Source organism: Spodoptera frugiperda, chromosome 23, assembly GCF_023101765.2.
Source record: "Spodoptera frugiperda isolate SF20-4 chromosome 23, AGI-APGP_CSIRO_Sfru_2.0, whole genome shotgun sequence".
Lineage (NCBI taxonomy): Eukaryota > Metazoa > Arthropoda > Insecta > Lepidoptera > Noctuidae > Spodoptera > Spodoptera frugiperda.
The window spans coordinates 3647422-3665115 of NC_064234.1; the positions used below are offsets into that span (position 1 = coordinate 3647422).

The 17694-nt window shown below is 42.0% G+C and overlaps 3 protein-coding genes across 3 annotated transcripts; 2 read left to right on the forward strand and 1 right to left on the reverse strand.

The window, feature by feature from the left end:
* Positions 1 to 1409: 1409 nt before the first annotated feature.
* Positions 1410 to 8432, forward strand: LOC126912186 (lens fiber major intrinsic protein-like). The gene is made up of 4 exons (XM_050703160.1): positions 1410 to 1576; positions 6830 to 7374; positions 7488 to 7568; positions 8249 to 8432. Exons 1-4 carry the CDS (start codon positions 1564 to 1566, stop codon positions 8378 to 8380), a joined length of 771 nt encoding a protein of 256 aa, XP_050559117.1. The 5' UTR covers positions 1410 to 1563; the 3' UTR covers positions 8381 to 8432.
* Positions 8433 to 11525: 3093 nt separating this feature from the next.
* On the reverse strand, positions 11526 to 15481 carry LOC126912188 (ubiquitin-conjugating enzyme E2 S). The gene is made up of 3 exons (XM_050703162.1): positions 14999 to 15481; positions 12614 to 12966; positions 11526 to 12068 (listed from the first exon to the last, which is right to left on the reverse strand). Exons 1-3 carry the CDS (start codon positions 15144 to 15146, stop codon positions 11928 to 11930), a joined length of 642 nt encoding a protein of 213 aa, XP_050559119.1. The 5' UTR covers positions 15147 to 15481; the 3' UTR covers positions 11526 to 11927.
* A 168-nt stretch (positions 15482 to 15649) lies between these two features.
* Positions 15650 to 17478, forward strand: LOC126912187 (uncharacterized). Its single transcript, XM_050703161.1, has 3 exons — positions 15650 to 16128; positions 16669 to 16941; positions 17017 to 17478. The coding sequence occupies exons 2-3, from the start codon at positions 16670 to 16672 to the stop codon at positions 17456 to 17458; spliced, it is 714 nt and encodes a 237-aa protein (XP_050559118.1). The 5' UTR covers positions 15650 to 16128; position 16669; the 3' UTR covers positions 17459 to 17478.
* The last annotated feature ends 216 nt before the right edge of the window (positions 17479 to 17694 follow it).

Here is a 17694-nt window from a genome sequence, read left to right on the forward strand (position 1 = left end):
TTTTTACAAATCTGCAATTAAGCAGTTGTTCTGATAGATCAATGTATATTGTAATAGCAGGTACCCGGCATAACCCGCTGTAACTCTGTTATATACGAGTGAGCCATTGCCGCCATTACCGCATCGCGCCAGCTACTACAGCCCACGTTTTGTTACTATATAAGTAAGCGAAGCGTTCCAAAGACGCCCGCGACTGTGTCGCTCGTTATCTATGGTGAGTACACATCCAACTTAACGCAAATACGAAGCTATCAATCAAAGTGGGCTTATCAGTTATCACAACACTATTTGTTTTACATCCGCGCTATCGACGCCCGCGCCCGCACCCTCTCCGGCACGCACGCGCATGCGCCGCGCACTTCATGAACCCTCGCACTTTTTTTGCTGCCACATATAACATCTACCAGCTTGCAGACAGATCTTAATCGCCTCTATTGTAGGTTACAGTCAGGACAAGATGATACAGGTGAGAAAATAAAAGTACAGTTAAACCCACCGTGGGCGGCTACTTCACTAATGACAGACTGGCCGTGTGCGGCAATTATTTATTAATCCTGTGCACAGCGTGTGCATAACCATACATATAATAAATAAGGATAGTTTAATATTTCTGTGTGTACAACATACGCCATGCTGAATAGTCTAATCATTTAAAAAAAAAACAAATAAGTACTTAAAAATACTTTGGCGGAGTTAGGAATCGAACCTTTGTCGACAGTCGCGTCTGTGAATTCCATGTTTGGTCACTGAACTCGGGAGTTGTGAGAGACGACTACCATTGTATATTGTAGAACACGGAAGACCTCATTACTCCTTATATCGTTAATGAAAGTTTAATAGTATTTTTGTGACTACTACGTATACTACCGAACTGAGTAGTAGTCACTGTACGGTATAATTATACCGTAGTGTAGTGCGTTGTAAGCTAGCGACGTGTGCTCAGGGCTCAGTGGCAGTGGTCAGTGGTCAGTGGTCCCGTCTTGTCCGGCGGATGTTGGCGGAAGCGGCTCGTTGGGCTACTCATTGGGTAATGAAGCTGGAGTCTCAGACGAGCGCCTCGACAATTAACGTTAAACGACAACCACCGCGTGCCGCACTTGTTGCTTGTCGCTTTGTTCTAACACTAACACTTTCGGTGTAAGTACACGCCCAGTGGTTCCGAAAGCTGAAAGTAGGAGTGTCCACGGCAGTCAGAACTGTTGCGCGGTGATCTCTCCGTCAGTTGCATATTGAAGACGATTTATTGCAACACAAGATAGAAGAATGTGAAAAAGTATGAATAGCAGGCTAGGACATGAAGTCTCATTTATAACAATTCCCTTATTTTGAAGTCGATGTGTCCTTTAATGGCAATATTGAGAGTCAGCAGGGACTAGTGGTCCAGCCGCGGCGCGGCGCGAGCGCGGCGGCTGGCAGAGCGCTGCGCCGGCGGCGGTGGCGGCGGTCGCTGCGGAGTAGTAGGCGCTCGAGCAGTGGTGGCGTGGTGTCAGTACGGCCGCGACTCCGCGCCGCGCACTACGCCACGCTCGCACTCCGGCGCCAGTCCCGCTCCGACGCTCCCACATGCCGAGAGACGGTCAGTAGCCGCACTTTTCGTGTACTACATATATGCATACATGTACATTTATTAATACCCGCCGCGCGCTAATATTGTCACCTCCGCGCCGCGACCAACACTGCTGGCCCTCGCCCGACCACCGCGCTCTGAACAAACAACAAGTTTATCGCTTGTATACTTTGTCACTTATTTCCGTAAAACTTAGAACAAACTAAATTTGGTCAAAGTACCTCGCTCTCGTAGCACGTATGTAACTACGCAGTTCGTAAAAATCCATTATTTCATTTACAATATTCTAATCAAGTCAGTTATTGTAAATTATTATAAATCCAAATGTAAGCAACGTGTGCGTTACATCGTTACATCGCATGCCATCTACTCACCGAAAATACCTGCTTACTTATTGTTGGCCTGGACGCGACAACACACGAATGGCCAACTACTACTGACCGGTTTGTGTCTCTATATGCTATACATAGCTAACCAAACACATACATTTTTGTGTGTTAACATGTCCCACCTGGATTTTGGAATTACCTACTTAATATTATAAATGATGTACAATCTTATTTCACTACATAATATGTACCCGGCCGATACAGGACAGGTGTCAGTCTGCCAAGTGTCAGGCGTAAGGCCACGTAGTGCGCCCGGCGTCTGCATGTACTGCCCTGTACTCGACTGTACTGTACTCAGTCCGCGCCTGTACTCTACCGTACTCGCTACGTCTCCACTCACGACTTCCCCACCCCGACATACTGATTCTGCTGCGACACTGCTCAACACATAGCTAGCCGATATACATTTAAGAATTCATGGTTATAACAAGAAACGTAGAAATATGTATTCAACTTTTGAATATCAGAAACCACACAAAAGCTTGCCATCTAGATGTTAACTATACAAATAATGCAATATAGCACCTCAATAGGTAATTCAGCAACAAAATCATATATAAGTCCTAGCCTTAAACCTGAAGCGCCGTCCTGCAGTTACACACGTAACTACCTACTTGCATTACCCGGCGCGAGCTGGTACATACCTCCTGTTAAGTTTTTGGAAACTTTTAGGTAGCTACATAATCTTATCACATTTGGGTGTTATCGTGTTTTAACATTTATATTAAACATTTCGGCCGTACGACAAAAACAAGATCCGGAGGTCACGGCGCGACTTGATTTGTATACCGGACACCGGCGCGGGCCGCGGGCCGCGGGCCGCGCTACTTCTATGTGCGCGCGTTATTCAATACTTGCCAACATTCTACAACTCATTAACGACACATTATTATTCTACTTTATAATCCAAAGACATCGAACTGTTTTTGTAGAAACTACCAAAAGTCACGTTTTGTTTGGAGACGCTTCAATATTTACTAATTGTTCCCTGTATTCTGCTTTGTAGTGTTACTTGTCATGGCGTCATCACAAATATCTACATCATCTGTAACAGTATAAACTGTACCTACAACTATCATATATGGTTCTTGAGATTCAGTCTGGTGACAGACGGACAGAATGCGGAGACTTAGTAATAGGGACCCATTTTGTGTGCATTCATTAAGCAAACATTCGGCGCATTTGATTTAGGTATTTGATAGGAAACTGGAAATAGATGTTATCTGCCTGATCAATTAATTGTTATTAGATAGCATTGGGTATGTACTCGTACGTAATGTAGTATCCGTCAACACAACATTAGGTAACAAACAAAGCTCGTTGTTACTTTATATGCTTCGTAAACATAGGAAATGTAAATGATTTGTTGAATGATTAACAGAATGAATATCAATGAGGCAGCCGAGCACCTGCCGGCCCCGACACGACCATACAGTTCTGTACACTCAGCTCCACACTGCACTCTGCCACTCACTCACGTACAAATGCTCAAACGCCACTCAATTTGAGCATCCTCTCAAGAATAGTTCTGTCACTACAAATTCTTTATAAAATAGATATAGCAAAGAAAATCGGAACAAATCGAAATCGGAACAAATCATTGGTGGCGAAACGGAGTTCGCCGGGTTTGCACGTTTAAGTACCCATACAACTTCAAACTGAGTAGCAATTCAGTATTCGGGCGTCAGTATCCTCGACAGCCACTGCTAGAATGGTCCAGGAACAATAGCAACTTGGCCACCGGCCACCGTGCACGTCGCTGTGGTTGACGTTGTCCTCCCGTGGCCGGTGTGTGAGCGACCCTCGGCACGCGGCGCGGCGCTACTGCGATGCGATTATATTATTCGATCGTTCGCAGCCACACCCGGCACCACATTAGCATAGAGATATGTCTCGTCGACTAGGTAGTGGGTGCTGCTATGTAGTGTCGCTGCCATATCGTAGATTGGCTCTCTTCAAGAAATGCTTGAGTATATCATGAATTGGTCGCATTTCATTAAATGTTTGACTGTCTATTGGCCACATCGTGATGTGTTTTGGACAAATAAACGATTGAAAACGTGCGTCTACGTCTAGATACTTACTTAGATGATTCAACGATGTAAGTAGTCAAATTGAGTTACTCTACCCACATCAAAAAATGCAACCATTTCATGCACTACTTTGAACACTACACGCAGTGAGCTATTCTACGATGTGGCCACGACATATTCACAAAATACACATACACACTTATCTGTATTGCTTCCGTGTTCCGTGGTCCGTAGAGCGCGCGTGTCGCGTGTCGCGGCGTCGCTCTAACGCTGCGACGCGTGCATTTCATTAATTAATTAATAATAAAATTCGTACATACGGAGCTAGGTACGTATTAAGTACCTCTGCGCACAAAACGTTCAGGTTAGTATCTAATACTTCTCTACATACTCAAATGTAGTAGAAAATTAAAAAGCAAGATAACTGTAACTTATTACGCAACACTTCTAAATAGGGTTGCCAACATATTTTTGTCGAAATATAGTGATTTTTTCAAAAGTCTAAAAAAATATAGTACGCTTCAAAATATAGCACTTTACTAGGGAAGAATATAAAATAAAGATTTACATTTTTTTCGTGTTTTTATTACATATTTGCAATTCGTATTTTTTTTATTAAACAAAAAGTACAGAAGTCTTGTAAATTGCGTAGGTACTATATATTTCGTCAACAGTATATAACTATATACCTAGTACCATACCGTATAGTATATATCGTACGGATACGTCGGTATTGGAAGAGTTGAATACTTACTCTCTAACCGACTTCATTTCAAACTTATAAAATCGTTTTATTCTACAAGTCACTGCCAGCGACGGACCAGCAACCAGCAGTTATATTAGCGGTCCCAAAGTATTGTTATGTTGCCTGTTGCCTGGCTGTTGTGCAGAATACTATGTCGCCGATAATATTTCACACATAAAACCAAATCAACTTTTCCATTTCACACAAAATATATTTCAGCTCCACATTCTCGTGCTAATTCTATTAGCGTCAGTATCATTATTAGAGGATATTATGTGAGACTCGATCAAAAGCCTGACTGAAGTCTGTACAGATGCCACAAACATCAATACCTACTGACTTGTTTAACTCGAAGGAGTCAGCAACAAACTGAGAAGTAGGTAGCATACGTACATGTTGATTATATTCAACATATAGATTTCGGTGTCCTAGCCCTGTAAGTACGCTAAAGCTTAGCAGGTTTGTTCACGGGGGGCAGCTATTTTGGGAAAACCGTATATTTAAAATGTGTACGATTGTACTTGTAGAGACACGCGGTCACATGACTCTGTATGGGCTCCGAGTCCTGTAGCCATCGCCTGTAAGAACACGTTTGATTCCTACCTGTCCCATAAAAACGCAAAGCTGGTTGTTTAATCTCCGAAGTGAAAGTCAAAGTAAACCAAAATTTATTTTATTTTGTGTAAACGTAATTACTACAAATTATATGGAATTTATTTAAAATAATACTAGGTGAATAAAACCTAAGGTATAGTAATAAAAATAATAATAGCTATCAGTTACCGCACAGGTATCTGGTATGAGTACCTATGACTTTGCAAACTTAACTTGTGGATTATTGTTATTTGTGCATTCTCCGTTACTTAACTCCTGGCTTGCTGGCCATTATACATACGTGTCATACGTTCATTGTAAATGTTGACGCTGCTGTAAAGCTGCAGTGACTGCTGCTGCCACATCAGTGCCGAGGCCACATCAATATATTATGGTAATGTGTTGTTTTTATCATCCGTGTGCACTAATGTCAAAAATCAAAGGTCGGCGATAGCTCTGATGTAATCTGAGTTTTGTGGACGAAACTGCATTTAGCCGGACAAACAAAGTTTATTTTAATTTTTATTCTACTGATAATGATTATAAGATAACTTTTGTTACATAAGTATCTATTTAAATAAAACAAACTAGTAGGTATTCCTAGCTAATGTTACGATCACCGAATATTATTATACAATCATTCTAAGCCCAGAGTTATGTATGATGGATGCCTGCCGTCCGTATAGGGGACGTAATCTCGAATTCGAAATTCGATCGAAATTAGTTTACTAAAGGATTTTTATTAGAAATTAGCTGACCCGGGAAACTTCGTACCGCATCAAACATTTTTTTTTCTCTCCTTTTAGACCTGCCCTGGACTTGCACAAATAATTCAAGACCAAAATTAGCCAAATCGGTCCACCCGTCCTCGAGTTTTAGTGAGACTAACGAACAGCAATTGATTTTTATATAATTATAGAGATAGAGATAGAGATAAAGATTATACAGCGTGTAACAAAATACATGGATACATCATAAGCGATGAAGAATACAGGTTGAATAGAATCTCTACACAAACACAAAGTTCAGCTTAAAATACGTTTTAAAAAAATTGCTACCAAATACTTGGTGTCGCGTGGTTCTTGATTTTAAATCATCATACAAACGTATCACAACACTACAGGGGTTACGAAACATTTCTTCTGTAAATGTAAATCTAATCGTCTAGTACCTGTATCTACCTAATTTTGTAGTTCGGTTTCTGGAATTTTATGTATTGGAAAAATTGAATTGTCCTCGGTTTGCACTATATTTTTTTAAATTAAGTACCTAGGGGCACCGACTTAGTAGGTAAGGTAGGCACAGGCAGTACAATGAATTATAATTATTTTTTGATGTTTACGTTTCTAGTTTATGGATGACGGTTTTTTTAAACGTAGTATTATATTCCAATATTAGAATGAACGTTTGAGAAGGTCACAAATACCTTAATAAAACGTAAATTATGTTTTACGTATGATGACGGTATGCGGCACTCTGAAACACGCAGAGTCTGTTACAGAGTCTTCCGATGGTGCGGCCGCGTGGCTGCGACGCTGGTGGCGCGCGCTCGTGGCCGAGCTGGTGGCCACGGCGCTGCTGGTGTGGCTGGGAGTGGCCGCCATGATGCCGGTGCGCGGGCCCGGCTCGGTGATGCTGGCACACCCCGCTATGGCCTTCGGCTTCGTGGTGATCGCCAACGCGTGCGCTTTCGGGCCCGCGTCTGGCGCGCACATGAACCCTGCCGTGACCCTGGCCGCGGTGCTGTATGGGCAGCTGGGCGCGAGCCCCGCGCTGGGCTACGTGGTGGCCCAGGTGCTGGGCGCCGTGCTCGGTTTCGGCGCGCTGTTGGGCACGACGCCAGCCGAGGCAGCGCTGGCGCCCGCGGGCTGCACGCTGCCGGCGCCGCACGTGTCCGCGCTGAGCGCGGCGCTGCTGGAGGCGGCCCTCACGGGGGTGCTGGCGCTGGCCTGCTGCGGCCTGTGGAGCGCGCACGACCCCGCGCGCCCCGACCCCGCTGTGCCCATCAAGCTGGGGCTGGTCGTCGCCGGCCTCGTCTACGCCGGGGTACACTCCATATTTCCTACTTGTGATGTCAACTACTGCACGGAACGCAAGTAATATATTACGGGCATGATGTGTCTCGCTTGGATCATCATAGAACGATGCTCACGTTGCAGGGCCACGCGACCGGTGCCAGCATCAACCCGGCCAGGAGCTTCGCCCCCGCTCTGCTGCACGGACACTGGGAATACCAATGGGTACGTAACTGCCTATGGCCGCATGTGTACTGTGTACATGTAGCTACGCCTCTAAGTATGTACCTAAAAGTAAAAACTGACAGACATATCAATGCGACAAGGTTGCAAAATGGAAATCGGAAAAGGCATATCAAAATTGCTAATTTTAAACCTCCAGGTCCAGGAGTATTAAAATTAGTGCCGGTAGCATGTATGGGCTTCGCCTGAATCCAGGAGGCCTGGAAAACATACGGAACAACCCCCTTAATTCCTCCCTAGATAATGATCTAACTATTTGCCTACACACGCCTAACACTTTACCTACACCATTTATAAGTTCCATGTAATAAGGGGGTGCCTATTGCCATATACCGGACACAATTCCGACTCCGTGTTATTACTGACAATGTCTTCCTACGGTGTCATATACGAACCTGTTTACCGTGCAAAATAAAACCAAATGAACTTTGGCGTGTCTCTAGTACCTTTACGTACCAGGCGAGTGGGCATTATGAAAACTCACGCTGGATTCATCATCCATTCATTTATTTATATTTATATGACTGTGTTTGAGTAATTAAGGAATACATTATCGTGGCGTTTGATACATGTATTATGGTAAGAGGTAGACTTGTTTGTACGGCGTGGCGTGGGTCGGCAAACATGTGCAGTTGATGCGACAATGCGCGGTGGTGTTGCAGGTGTACTGGGCGGGCCCGCTGGGCGGCGCGGCGCTGGCGGCGCTGGCGCACCGCTGGGTGCTGACGCCGCGCCCGCGCGCGCGCGCCGACCCCGCCGAGCTGCCGCTACAGGACAAGCCAGACCAGCCTTAGGGTTCCTATACTTACGTATTTTATTCAATTACACTTCTATTAAGTACCTAAACCCTTTTTTATTTATTCCGTGACAGATATTATAAGTTATAACTAATTTAACAAATCACGGCTTACGTAACTTAATAGAGAAAAGCTCTACTACGACGTAACCGCGTCTGCGCACGCTGCTCATGATGAAGAGTCTCTTTGTGACTTTAAACTAGAAGAGCTTTTCTCCATTAATTTATATAAGTAAACAGAGATTTTAACTAAAACTAAATTTACCAATTTAGTCATTATATCTTACGATAGTTATTATAAAAAAAATATTTTTATATTTTCTTTTTAAAAGAAGATATTTATTATACCTACTACCTACACAGTGGTTCGCACCAGAGATATAAATCCCATCTATGTAGATACAACTGTGGGCAGTACTGGCGCCACGCTTCTCGCGATTGATCATACGTTCCTCGCTTTCACGAATGGGGATTTAGGGATGGTGACGCCCACAAATAAATCTATTCAATTCAATTCGATATTATGCAATACAATAAGGCAGAAGCTTGGCCTAGTTTAGATGTTTGTATTCATAAAGTGTGTGGCAAAATATTTTGTTACTATAAACTTTTTATTTATTTGATTATTATTTAAAAGTCATATATAGGAAAAGTAACTACAACTACTCTCATTAATTGATTTACTTGTAAGCCTTATATATTTTTTGTAAAACAAATGTACCTACCTATCGATTGTGATATCCCCATCAAAAAAATCACTACTTATTCCTTAAAGAAATACTGCAGTGCGATGTATTATAAAGAGGCATTCGGAAACTGCAATAAAAAAAAAAGTGTGGCAGTGTGACTTAAGTATTTAAGTTGGGGCGCGAGCGTGTAGGCTCTGGCTGTGTCAAAGTCAAATCATTTATTCCAATTAAACCATAAATAGGTAGGTACTTTAGAAATGTTAAAAAAAAAACAACATAATGTGATGTGTATATTTAAAACATTGCACTAACGAATCACAAATCTGGTTTGATCCAGGGAATGTAACGTATATAAAGTTGCGCTACTTGTCCATAGATGGCGCTAGGCGTTATATTCTTATCGGGCTCTGAACACCATAAACGCAAAACGACTTGAATTGGGCACAATCTGATCGTCCATCCATGTACACAATTAAATCGCCAATTTTAGTTTAGTTTTGATGCCTGCCCAACCACAAACAAAATAAAGTAGGTAAACACACGCATTATATAATTATAGGTATCTGCTCTGCATGCCGTTTGCCACATCACTAGTTACCTACGTTAAAAATACCAATTAGCGTTCACATTACAGTCATACATACCTAATCTCACGCATGTCTCCCTCCTAGGGGGTGGGCAGAGACTATGGAACGCCAATTACAGTCAACTAGGACATAAATTAGGTACATTTTTGATGCAGCGTTGAATTGCACGTGTTCAATGCACGGGTGGTTAAAAACTTGTAAATAGATCCATGTGATTTCAAATAAATAAAAGTTAATGGTGTTAAATCACACGATCTAGGAGGATAATTTTGATCACCAAAACGAGAGAGTACACGACCTGGAAATGTCTTTGAAATATTCTTTAATAATGAAGACACATTGTTCTATCGTGTAACGCTCCAACAATAACCCTATACATGTCACAGCTAGTCATAAATGTTTTTTTTAGGGTTAACACTTCACTGCACAAATGACGGCAAATTCAAATCGGCGTATAATAAATATAATTTAGGTATCTGCTCTGCAGTATTTCACATCACTAGTTACCTACGTTAAAAATACCAAAGGTTTTTAGAGAATTGGTACCTAACTAGTGGTCGCCTAGTGGTCGAAATTCAACCATGGATACGATTTAATTTACAATAACTTTACATACGTTCAAGGATAATTTTTTTATTTAACTCAAACTCAAACAAACTCTTTTATAAATCCTATTCATATGAGACGTCAGAATATCATCGCAATGTCTATCGATTTTGACGTATTGTCAAATACGATCAAGATACTAGACACTGAGAGAACTGCCAATTGTATTTAGGTTTAGTTTTGAAACCACAACAAAACTGTACTAGTTATAAATGCATGATTTTTAAAATATTAGGTTTCTGGTCAATAGGTACATAAACTATAAGTGTAAAATTTTATACTCCTACGTCCACGCAATTTTCGTAAAAAGCGGTCCAAGGTTTTTGCATCACGAATTGGTAATAATATCAAATACGTGTTTGAGTTTGTGTGTGTAATGCCGCGTTTTAAGCTAATTACATAATGTTCGAAATGTGACAGGCGTAAAGAATGGTCTAATTTTTTTTTTATTGATTTGGACTGAGAATCGATTGCCGAGTTACCTCCTTGAATGTTTCTCGGCTTCAAAACGACACCCTCTATATTAAGGTGACTCGTAATTAGTGACCGATATTTAAACACGTGATTGTACTCATGATTACAAACAACTTCCTATTTTTTTCATAATAACAAAACTTCATCAGCACGCGCGAGCGTAGTAATTTCATAACCCAACATTTTGTTGTTTTGTTAGGGCGTGTCCACATCACGTCACGTGACATGCTGTGACGTGCAAATGTACGTTAGCGTAACGTTAAAATGAACGTCACGACGCAGAAACGTTCCACGTCGCCGTGCCTTGTAAAATTCTGGTACATTCTTTACTAACATGCGTCAGTCTCGTTCGAGATATGGACCGCACATTGTTCATACAGTACAGTATTTTGGTTCTGCTATTGTTAAAAAAACATTAACATTGAAGCATTAAATGAGCGAGAGCATCGAGATACGTCGGCTTGCAACGACGTGACGCGACGTCCTACGGCGACGTTACCGTACCTATCGTACACTAGAACGACGCGGCAACGTACCGTGCCACGTTACCGCACCGTTCCACGTTGACGACGACGTGACGTGGAGATGTAGACTCGCCCTTATTGTGATAAAAATAAAACTAACGAGTATACAAAAACTTTCTTCAAGAAAGTTGTTTGAAAACATGAGCGTTTAAATGTCGGTCACTAATTACCAGTCACCCTATGTATAGATAGATATTTAAGGTACCTAAGTAAGCTGGTGCAATCAGTCAGAAGATGAGGATTATAAAAAAAAAACGAAATCATAATTGTCACTATTATATTAATTAAAGTCTAAAGCAATAGGAATACCATAATTACAACTATAACTACTTATTACAAAAATGGGCCGTAATTTCTGTACTGACGATGCAAAAAATTAAATAATGTAATATTAATGATGTATTATGAACAAAATGTATTTTGCAAGTCCTACCATAGAAGTCGAAATATGTTTGATATTTGTTTATTAAAATGAAATACGAATTTTGTCAAATTCAATCGCGTCGAAATGACAGACTAACAAATCGCACAATAATATCGCGGCCCGTCTGCGGCCAGACGGCGGCCAGTCAGTAGACAGTCGGCCGCCAGTCAGCAGCCAGTCCGCAGCCAGTCCGCAGCCAGTCCGCGGCCAGTCAGCGGCCACGAGGTAGCGAGGTGGTGCCTCATAATCGCTTGAGTACCCGGCGCGCCGCCCGGCCCGCGCCCGCGCCCGTCGCGCGCCGCTCGCGCTTGGCCTGCGGCCCGCTGTCGCCGTCCGCGGCCGCGCCGCTCGCCGCGCTGCCGTCCGATGCGTCGCCGCCCTCCTGTAACCACACGAACAACCATCAAAGAAGAAGCTCGATTCTCATCCGATGAAATAGGTATAGGAATAAGTAACCTAACCGATGATGCTGCGTTAGTCCATCGAGGGTACACCATGTTCCAATTCCGTCAACGCGTACGCATTATTTGGTGACATAAGAACAGCTGAACGCAGAATATTGTCGCTGCTCACACGAAGCACTAACGCATCGTGTCTATTAGGTGTGACAGGTTGGATGTTATTACATTACAGTTTAGCCATACATCATAATAACCCATAAGCTTTCTCTCTATTTTGTTCAAGGTTTAAAAAACTTCTAAATCGCCACAAACCTATATTGGAACAGGATAATATATTTACGGGTACCTACAGGGCAACAGATGTGCCCGACAGATTGACCACAGTTCGTGCTAGTTTTCGAGGGCTAATCAAAATGGCATTTAGCGGCAAACACTATTCTGGACATAGTTATAAAGGTAGCACATTTTTATGGAACCTAAGTTTCGTCCGTGCGCGTGGACTATGCAAAGCTGGCAATAGACTGACCCGGCGACGCGGCGGCGCGGGCTGCGGCGCGCGCGCGTGGATGTCTGTGAGCAGCTTGGCGCGCGCGAAGTAGTCGTCGTAGCGGTCCCGCAGGAGCGCGGCCGCCTCGGCGTTGAGCGCGGACTCCGCGTTGGGCGCGATGAGCAGACACTTGACGGCGAGCAGCGCGTGCTCCAGGCCCAGCTCGGGGCGCCAGTCGCGCTTCAGCGTGTTGACGCACACCTCGCCCGAGTCGGGCGCCACGTTGGGGTGGAACAGCTTGGTGAGGAAGTAGGCGCGCGGGGGCGCGGTCGGGAACTCGCGCCCCAGTACCAGGCGCACGCGGAATGTGCCACCCGCGTAGGGCGTGCCCGCTGCAATTCATGTCAAATTTTGATTGTTATTCAATTATATTTTTACAACATTAGAATCCGTATAATTACAATATTATTAGTTACTAGGTAATTTTTGTCTAACTTGTAAATCAAACTGTATGATTCAAGTCCTCTAATGTAGATACTGCGACGACTGGTTTGCTAAATAACCACAGATTTCCCAACAATACGTACATTCAATAAAATTTGAGCGGAGAAGAATCGCGGATCTTACTTTTTTGTTTAGTTTAGTAAACGGATCTATTGATGTCCCTGAACTGATGGGCGGGATTGGACTTCGTGTACCGTCTGTGTTTCGGCGGCGACCACATCTCCTTAATGTACCAATTGTTAAAACGGCCTATAGGCAGAACTCTTTTATGTTGCGAGCTTGCAGAACTTTTAATGCAGCGTGTCAGAATACCGAGCTGGATTTGTTTACAACCTTCAATTAAAGAAGTCCTTTCAATTAAAGAATAGATTTTGTTGCATATTTTTGAGTAGTAACTTATTAATTTTATAAATTTTGAATATCTTTGTACATTTGTATTTTTTCAGGGTGTACCGTAAGCGCATTCCATTGTGTTGGCTATACCTATCTTGTATCATTTATAAGTGGAAACTTGTAATTGGCCTTATTTTACTTATTGTCAAATAACTAAAAGATGTATTAGCTGTAAGTTTTCTTAAAATTAATAAAATAAAATAAAAGTTTAATGAAGATTTAGTTGCATCTGTCATACTATGGTCATAGTTCTTTGCCAGTTATTGGTCTAATAATTATTAAATTGTTCAGATTAATTTGTTACCAAATTTATTTCACTTCACTTCATTAATTGTTTTAGTGCTTTTGTCATTAAGAGACTAATTAATAAATAATAGTTATTTAATACAATATTATCAATAAACGAAACTGCTATTAGTGTTCCTACACTAGACACAGAGGTTATTGAGATCTTTCGAATAGTAATAGGGGGAGGAAGATGCAACAATACTGAGGATGAAATCTCATATTGTGCTTTGTAAAGGTAACTAATACCTTATTGTGAGGGTTGGAGAATATCATTACGATTTATCATCAAGTTTGATATACATCTAGTTTGTTTGAACATCACGTTGTTTAGGTACATATATTTAATATTATTCTATTCTAAATAGGTCAGTGCATTCTTAACCTGAAAGAGAGGCTTATAGTTCGGGTTCCATATACATTAATTAGACTTTATTTCAGATAATTAATAGCATTTACATTGTAATCTGGCTTTTTACACCAAATAATTATTACATTTAGTTTCTTTCATGTTTTAAAGTTTCCATTTACAAAAGTAAAACATTTCCAAAACTACACAATATCTAAAATAGAAGGCAGTTAGTGAATATCCAGGAAAGAAAAACCCTCGAATACCTACATCTAGAGCAAATGAAATGTGACACATTTTGTAAGTATAGGTAGCATGGGTAAATGACGGAAGCATTACTGAAATCTACGGCTAAATGTGTGATATCAGTACTCAGATAGAGAGAGGCACAACTGCATGTATAAACACATTGAATTGTTGACGGTTAAAATATTAAATATTCAAATAATATCAAGTAGACAAGAAATACTCAAAACTTTATTTTATACATTTTTATGTTTAGATTATAATTATATATCAATTGTTGATTTTCTGTATCATGACACAATATATAAAACTATGACACAATATACATCATCAAACTAAAACTGGTCAAACTGAACTTATAATGTGTGACTGACACAAGCTGCTGAGCCGGGATTGATCCCCTGTGGTGTCAGTATAAGTAACACACAAGTACCTGAACTACTAGGTAATATGGTTTAGTGGGTCATCTTAGGGGTAACTAAAGGAAACTGGGTATTACATTTGGTTGTATTTTGTACTCTTAATGAAATAAAAAGGGTGAGTTCCTACTGTATTTTGTGTTGCAGTTAGTCGTCCATTTCGATGATGCCATATAAGCAGTATATATGTGGTCATACAGAGTGAGCATAGTGTTATGGAACACTTACCGGGGCCCTCCATGTGGGCCACTACATCGGTCAGGTCGTCGTCGCGCAGCACGAGCTTGATGCCCGCGGGCGGACTGGCTGCGAGCCGCCGCAGCTCCCGCGCCACTCCGCGCAGCACTTGCGGGCACACGTTCTCCACGTTAGACATGTCCCTCTCACCCCGGCTTTCACACTTGATGAACCTATAGCTAAGCTGTCCTGTTCCGCAAGCTCAAATCTTGTACTCGCAATTTTCGTAAACCATAGTTCAACATCTGGGTGCTGCTTAGGAACGTGGTTTAACTGCTGATTGTTTAAACGTGTATAATGGGAATAACAAATATCGACGCTATAGCCTACTACCTAATCACAACTAACGCGACTATAATAAAAGAAACTTAATAGTATAACGAACGAATTTGAGTAACATCAATCAAATCAAATCGATGTATAGACTACAAACTACAAAAATATATTCCCCAAACAACTGTCATATCTGAGCACACGGCACAGAGTCACAATTCCAAACATTGTATTGTCTATGGTCAGACATCTGAATTTCTGAATGTCATTAATTTCTATCTATTTAATTCTCTTTTATTGATTTTTCATAGATACTATATCTATAGAACTATTGATGTTCCTTTATTGGTAAAACATCGGGCACAGAATACTTTATCCATAGACAGACGTCTATGACCACAATCTATTTGAATTATTTGAATGTGAATGACAGTGACAAGTGACAGTCTAATGAATTAATGACTGAATGACAGTAAACTGGGATTGGAAGTACCTTGTTTTATTCCCTGGTAAACTCTAGAGCTTAGAACAGTTTATTGCTGACTAAAATATATATATTATACTCTGCACCAACCTGCATTGAGTAAGCAAAGCATGGTGATTAATGCTCAAACCTGCTTGGCCAGCAGAGGCCAATTATAGGCTGTAAATGTGATATATTATACTGTAAGACTGGACAGAACTGATTAGATGCCCATTGCGCAGACCATATAAATAAACATCAATTGACTGGACTGAACAGGCAAGCCGCTGCAGCAGTGATAGTGGTACCAACTAGTACCAAGTCAAAGTCAACGCCGCAATTGAAAGGTTGATGTTGTAGTTGATCGCACGGAAGCTCAAAACAGGTAAGTACTAACAAGTATAAGTATAACCGTAAGATACTCAAATATTTGTAGAAACTGGGATCACCATTAGGAATAAAGTATCAAAAGTTCCCATAAATTAGATGTAATTTAAAGTAACCTCTAATTTTCAAACTGAAGTATAAACATGATATAAACTATGCTCTAGTATTTAAACAGCCCCGTTAAAGTAGAAAATTGAAATTATACAAGTTAGGAAAGAACCAGTCTACTCTTGGGAATAAAGTAACAAAAATCCCCATGTGAGTGTCCAAAGATTTTTGGATCTAAAGTTCAAGTTCTTTTGGAGTTTTCTGAAACAAGCAAGTTTTAGGAGAATATTAATCAAGTTAAAATTTTGAAAAGAAGTGCTTATATTCAAATCAATATTTATGTCAAGCTACAGAAAATAGTATTGTCGGGTATAAATTCTTCTCAGTATTTTGAATAGTTAAATAAAAAATGCCCCGAGCCACAACATACAGTAGATCTAGTGCTGAAACTACTTGGAAGCTATATAGGAGTTTATCAATTTTTGTGTAGAATGGTGAACAACAAAGATAGCGAGTCCGAGTCTGACAGCATGTCCTCAGCTGATGAGCCGCGCTTCCGCATCAGTGTGTGCATGCGGCGCGTGCACAGCGACCACCGCGCGCGCGCATACGTCAGCGCCCTCCCGCGGCGCCGCGTGCACTGGCTGCAGCGCCGTCTGCGCGCGCGGTACCAGCTGCCGCGCGCCTTCCATCTGCTGTGTCGCGGACATCTGCTGCATCCGCGCGAGTCGCTTGCGCTGCTCGAGCGGGACGATCTGGTCGAGTGGGTACCATACTCCCTCACTTCTTGCGGTTCTCCGTCCTTGACTTAACACTTATAATTAATTTACTGTTACAGAGTGATTCCTATGAACGACGAACTTGAAAAGACTGTCCTGGACGAAGTGGATTCTGTGAAGGAAAAGGTCGCCGTCGAGCCCGACGCGTCGCTGCCGGAAATTAAGGAGGACCTCGAGGAAACCAAACGCCGGGCGTTGCTCATGCTGGATCAGTACTCTGCAGTCCCTATGGAGGAAGACGCAGACCGCCCGACGCGGCCCCGTCGGCGGCGTGTGCGGCGTCGCCGGCGTCCGGGCGCCAGGTCGCCGGGCGCCAGGTCGCCAGGCGCCAGGCCGCCGGGCGCCAGCTCGGGGGACGAGCCGCCACTCGAACTGGAGTCGGAAGCATTGGTGCTACGTAATGAGCTACAACCACGAGCACCGCGCGTCGTGCGCCCGCTATCACCGCCAGTAGCTTCCAGTCATTTTCTTGATTCAGCGTCTGCAAATATTCTAGCATAAATAAATTTATACGACCATTACTTAATTGTTTTCATGTTTATTCCTGCTCGCATTATCAGTTGTTGATAAAGGTAGGTACTTAAACTTAATTGAACTTGACTTTGACACAATGAAAAACGAAGTTTCATTCGAAATGTAGCATATTTCCTACGACAATCAGAATCATCTCACATCATCTCAACGTTTAGCAATCAGAAGTGAATAATCGAAACTCAAAAGTCTGTGTTTCTGAGTTA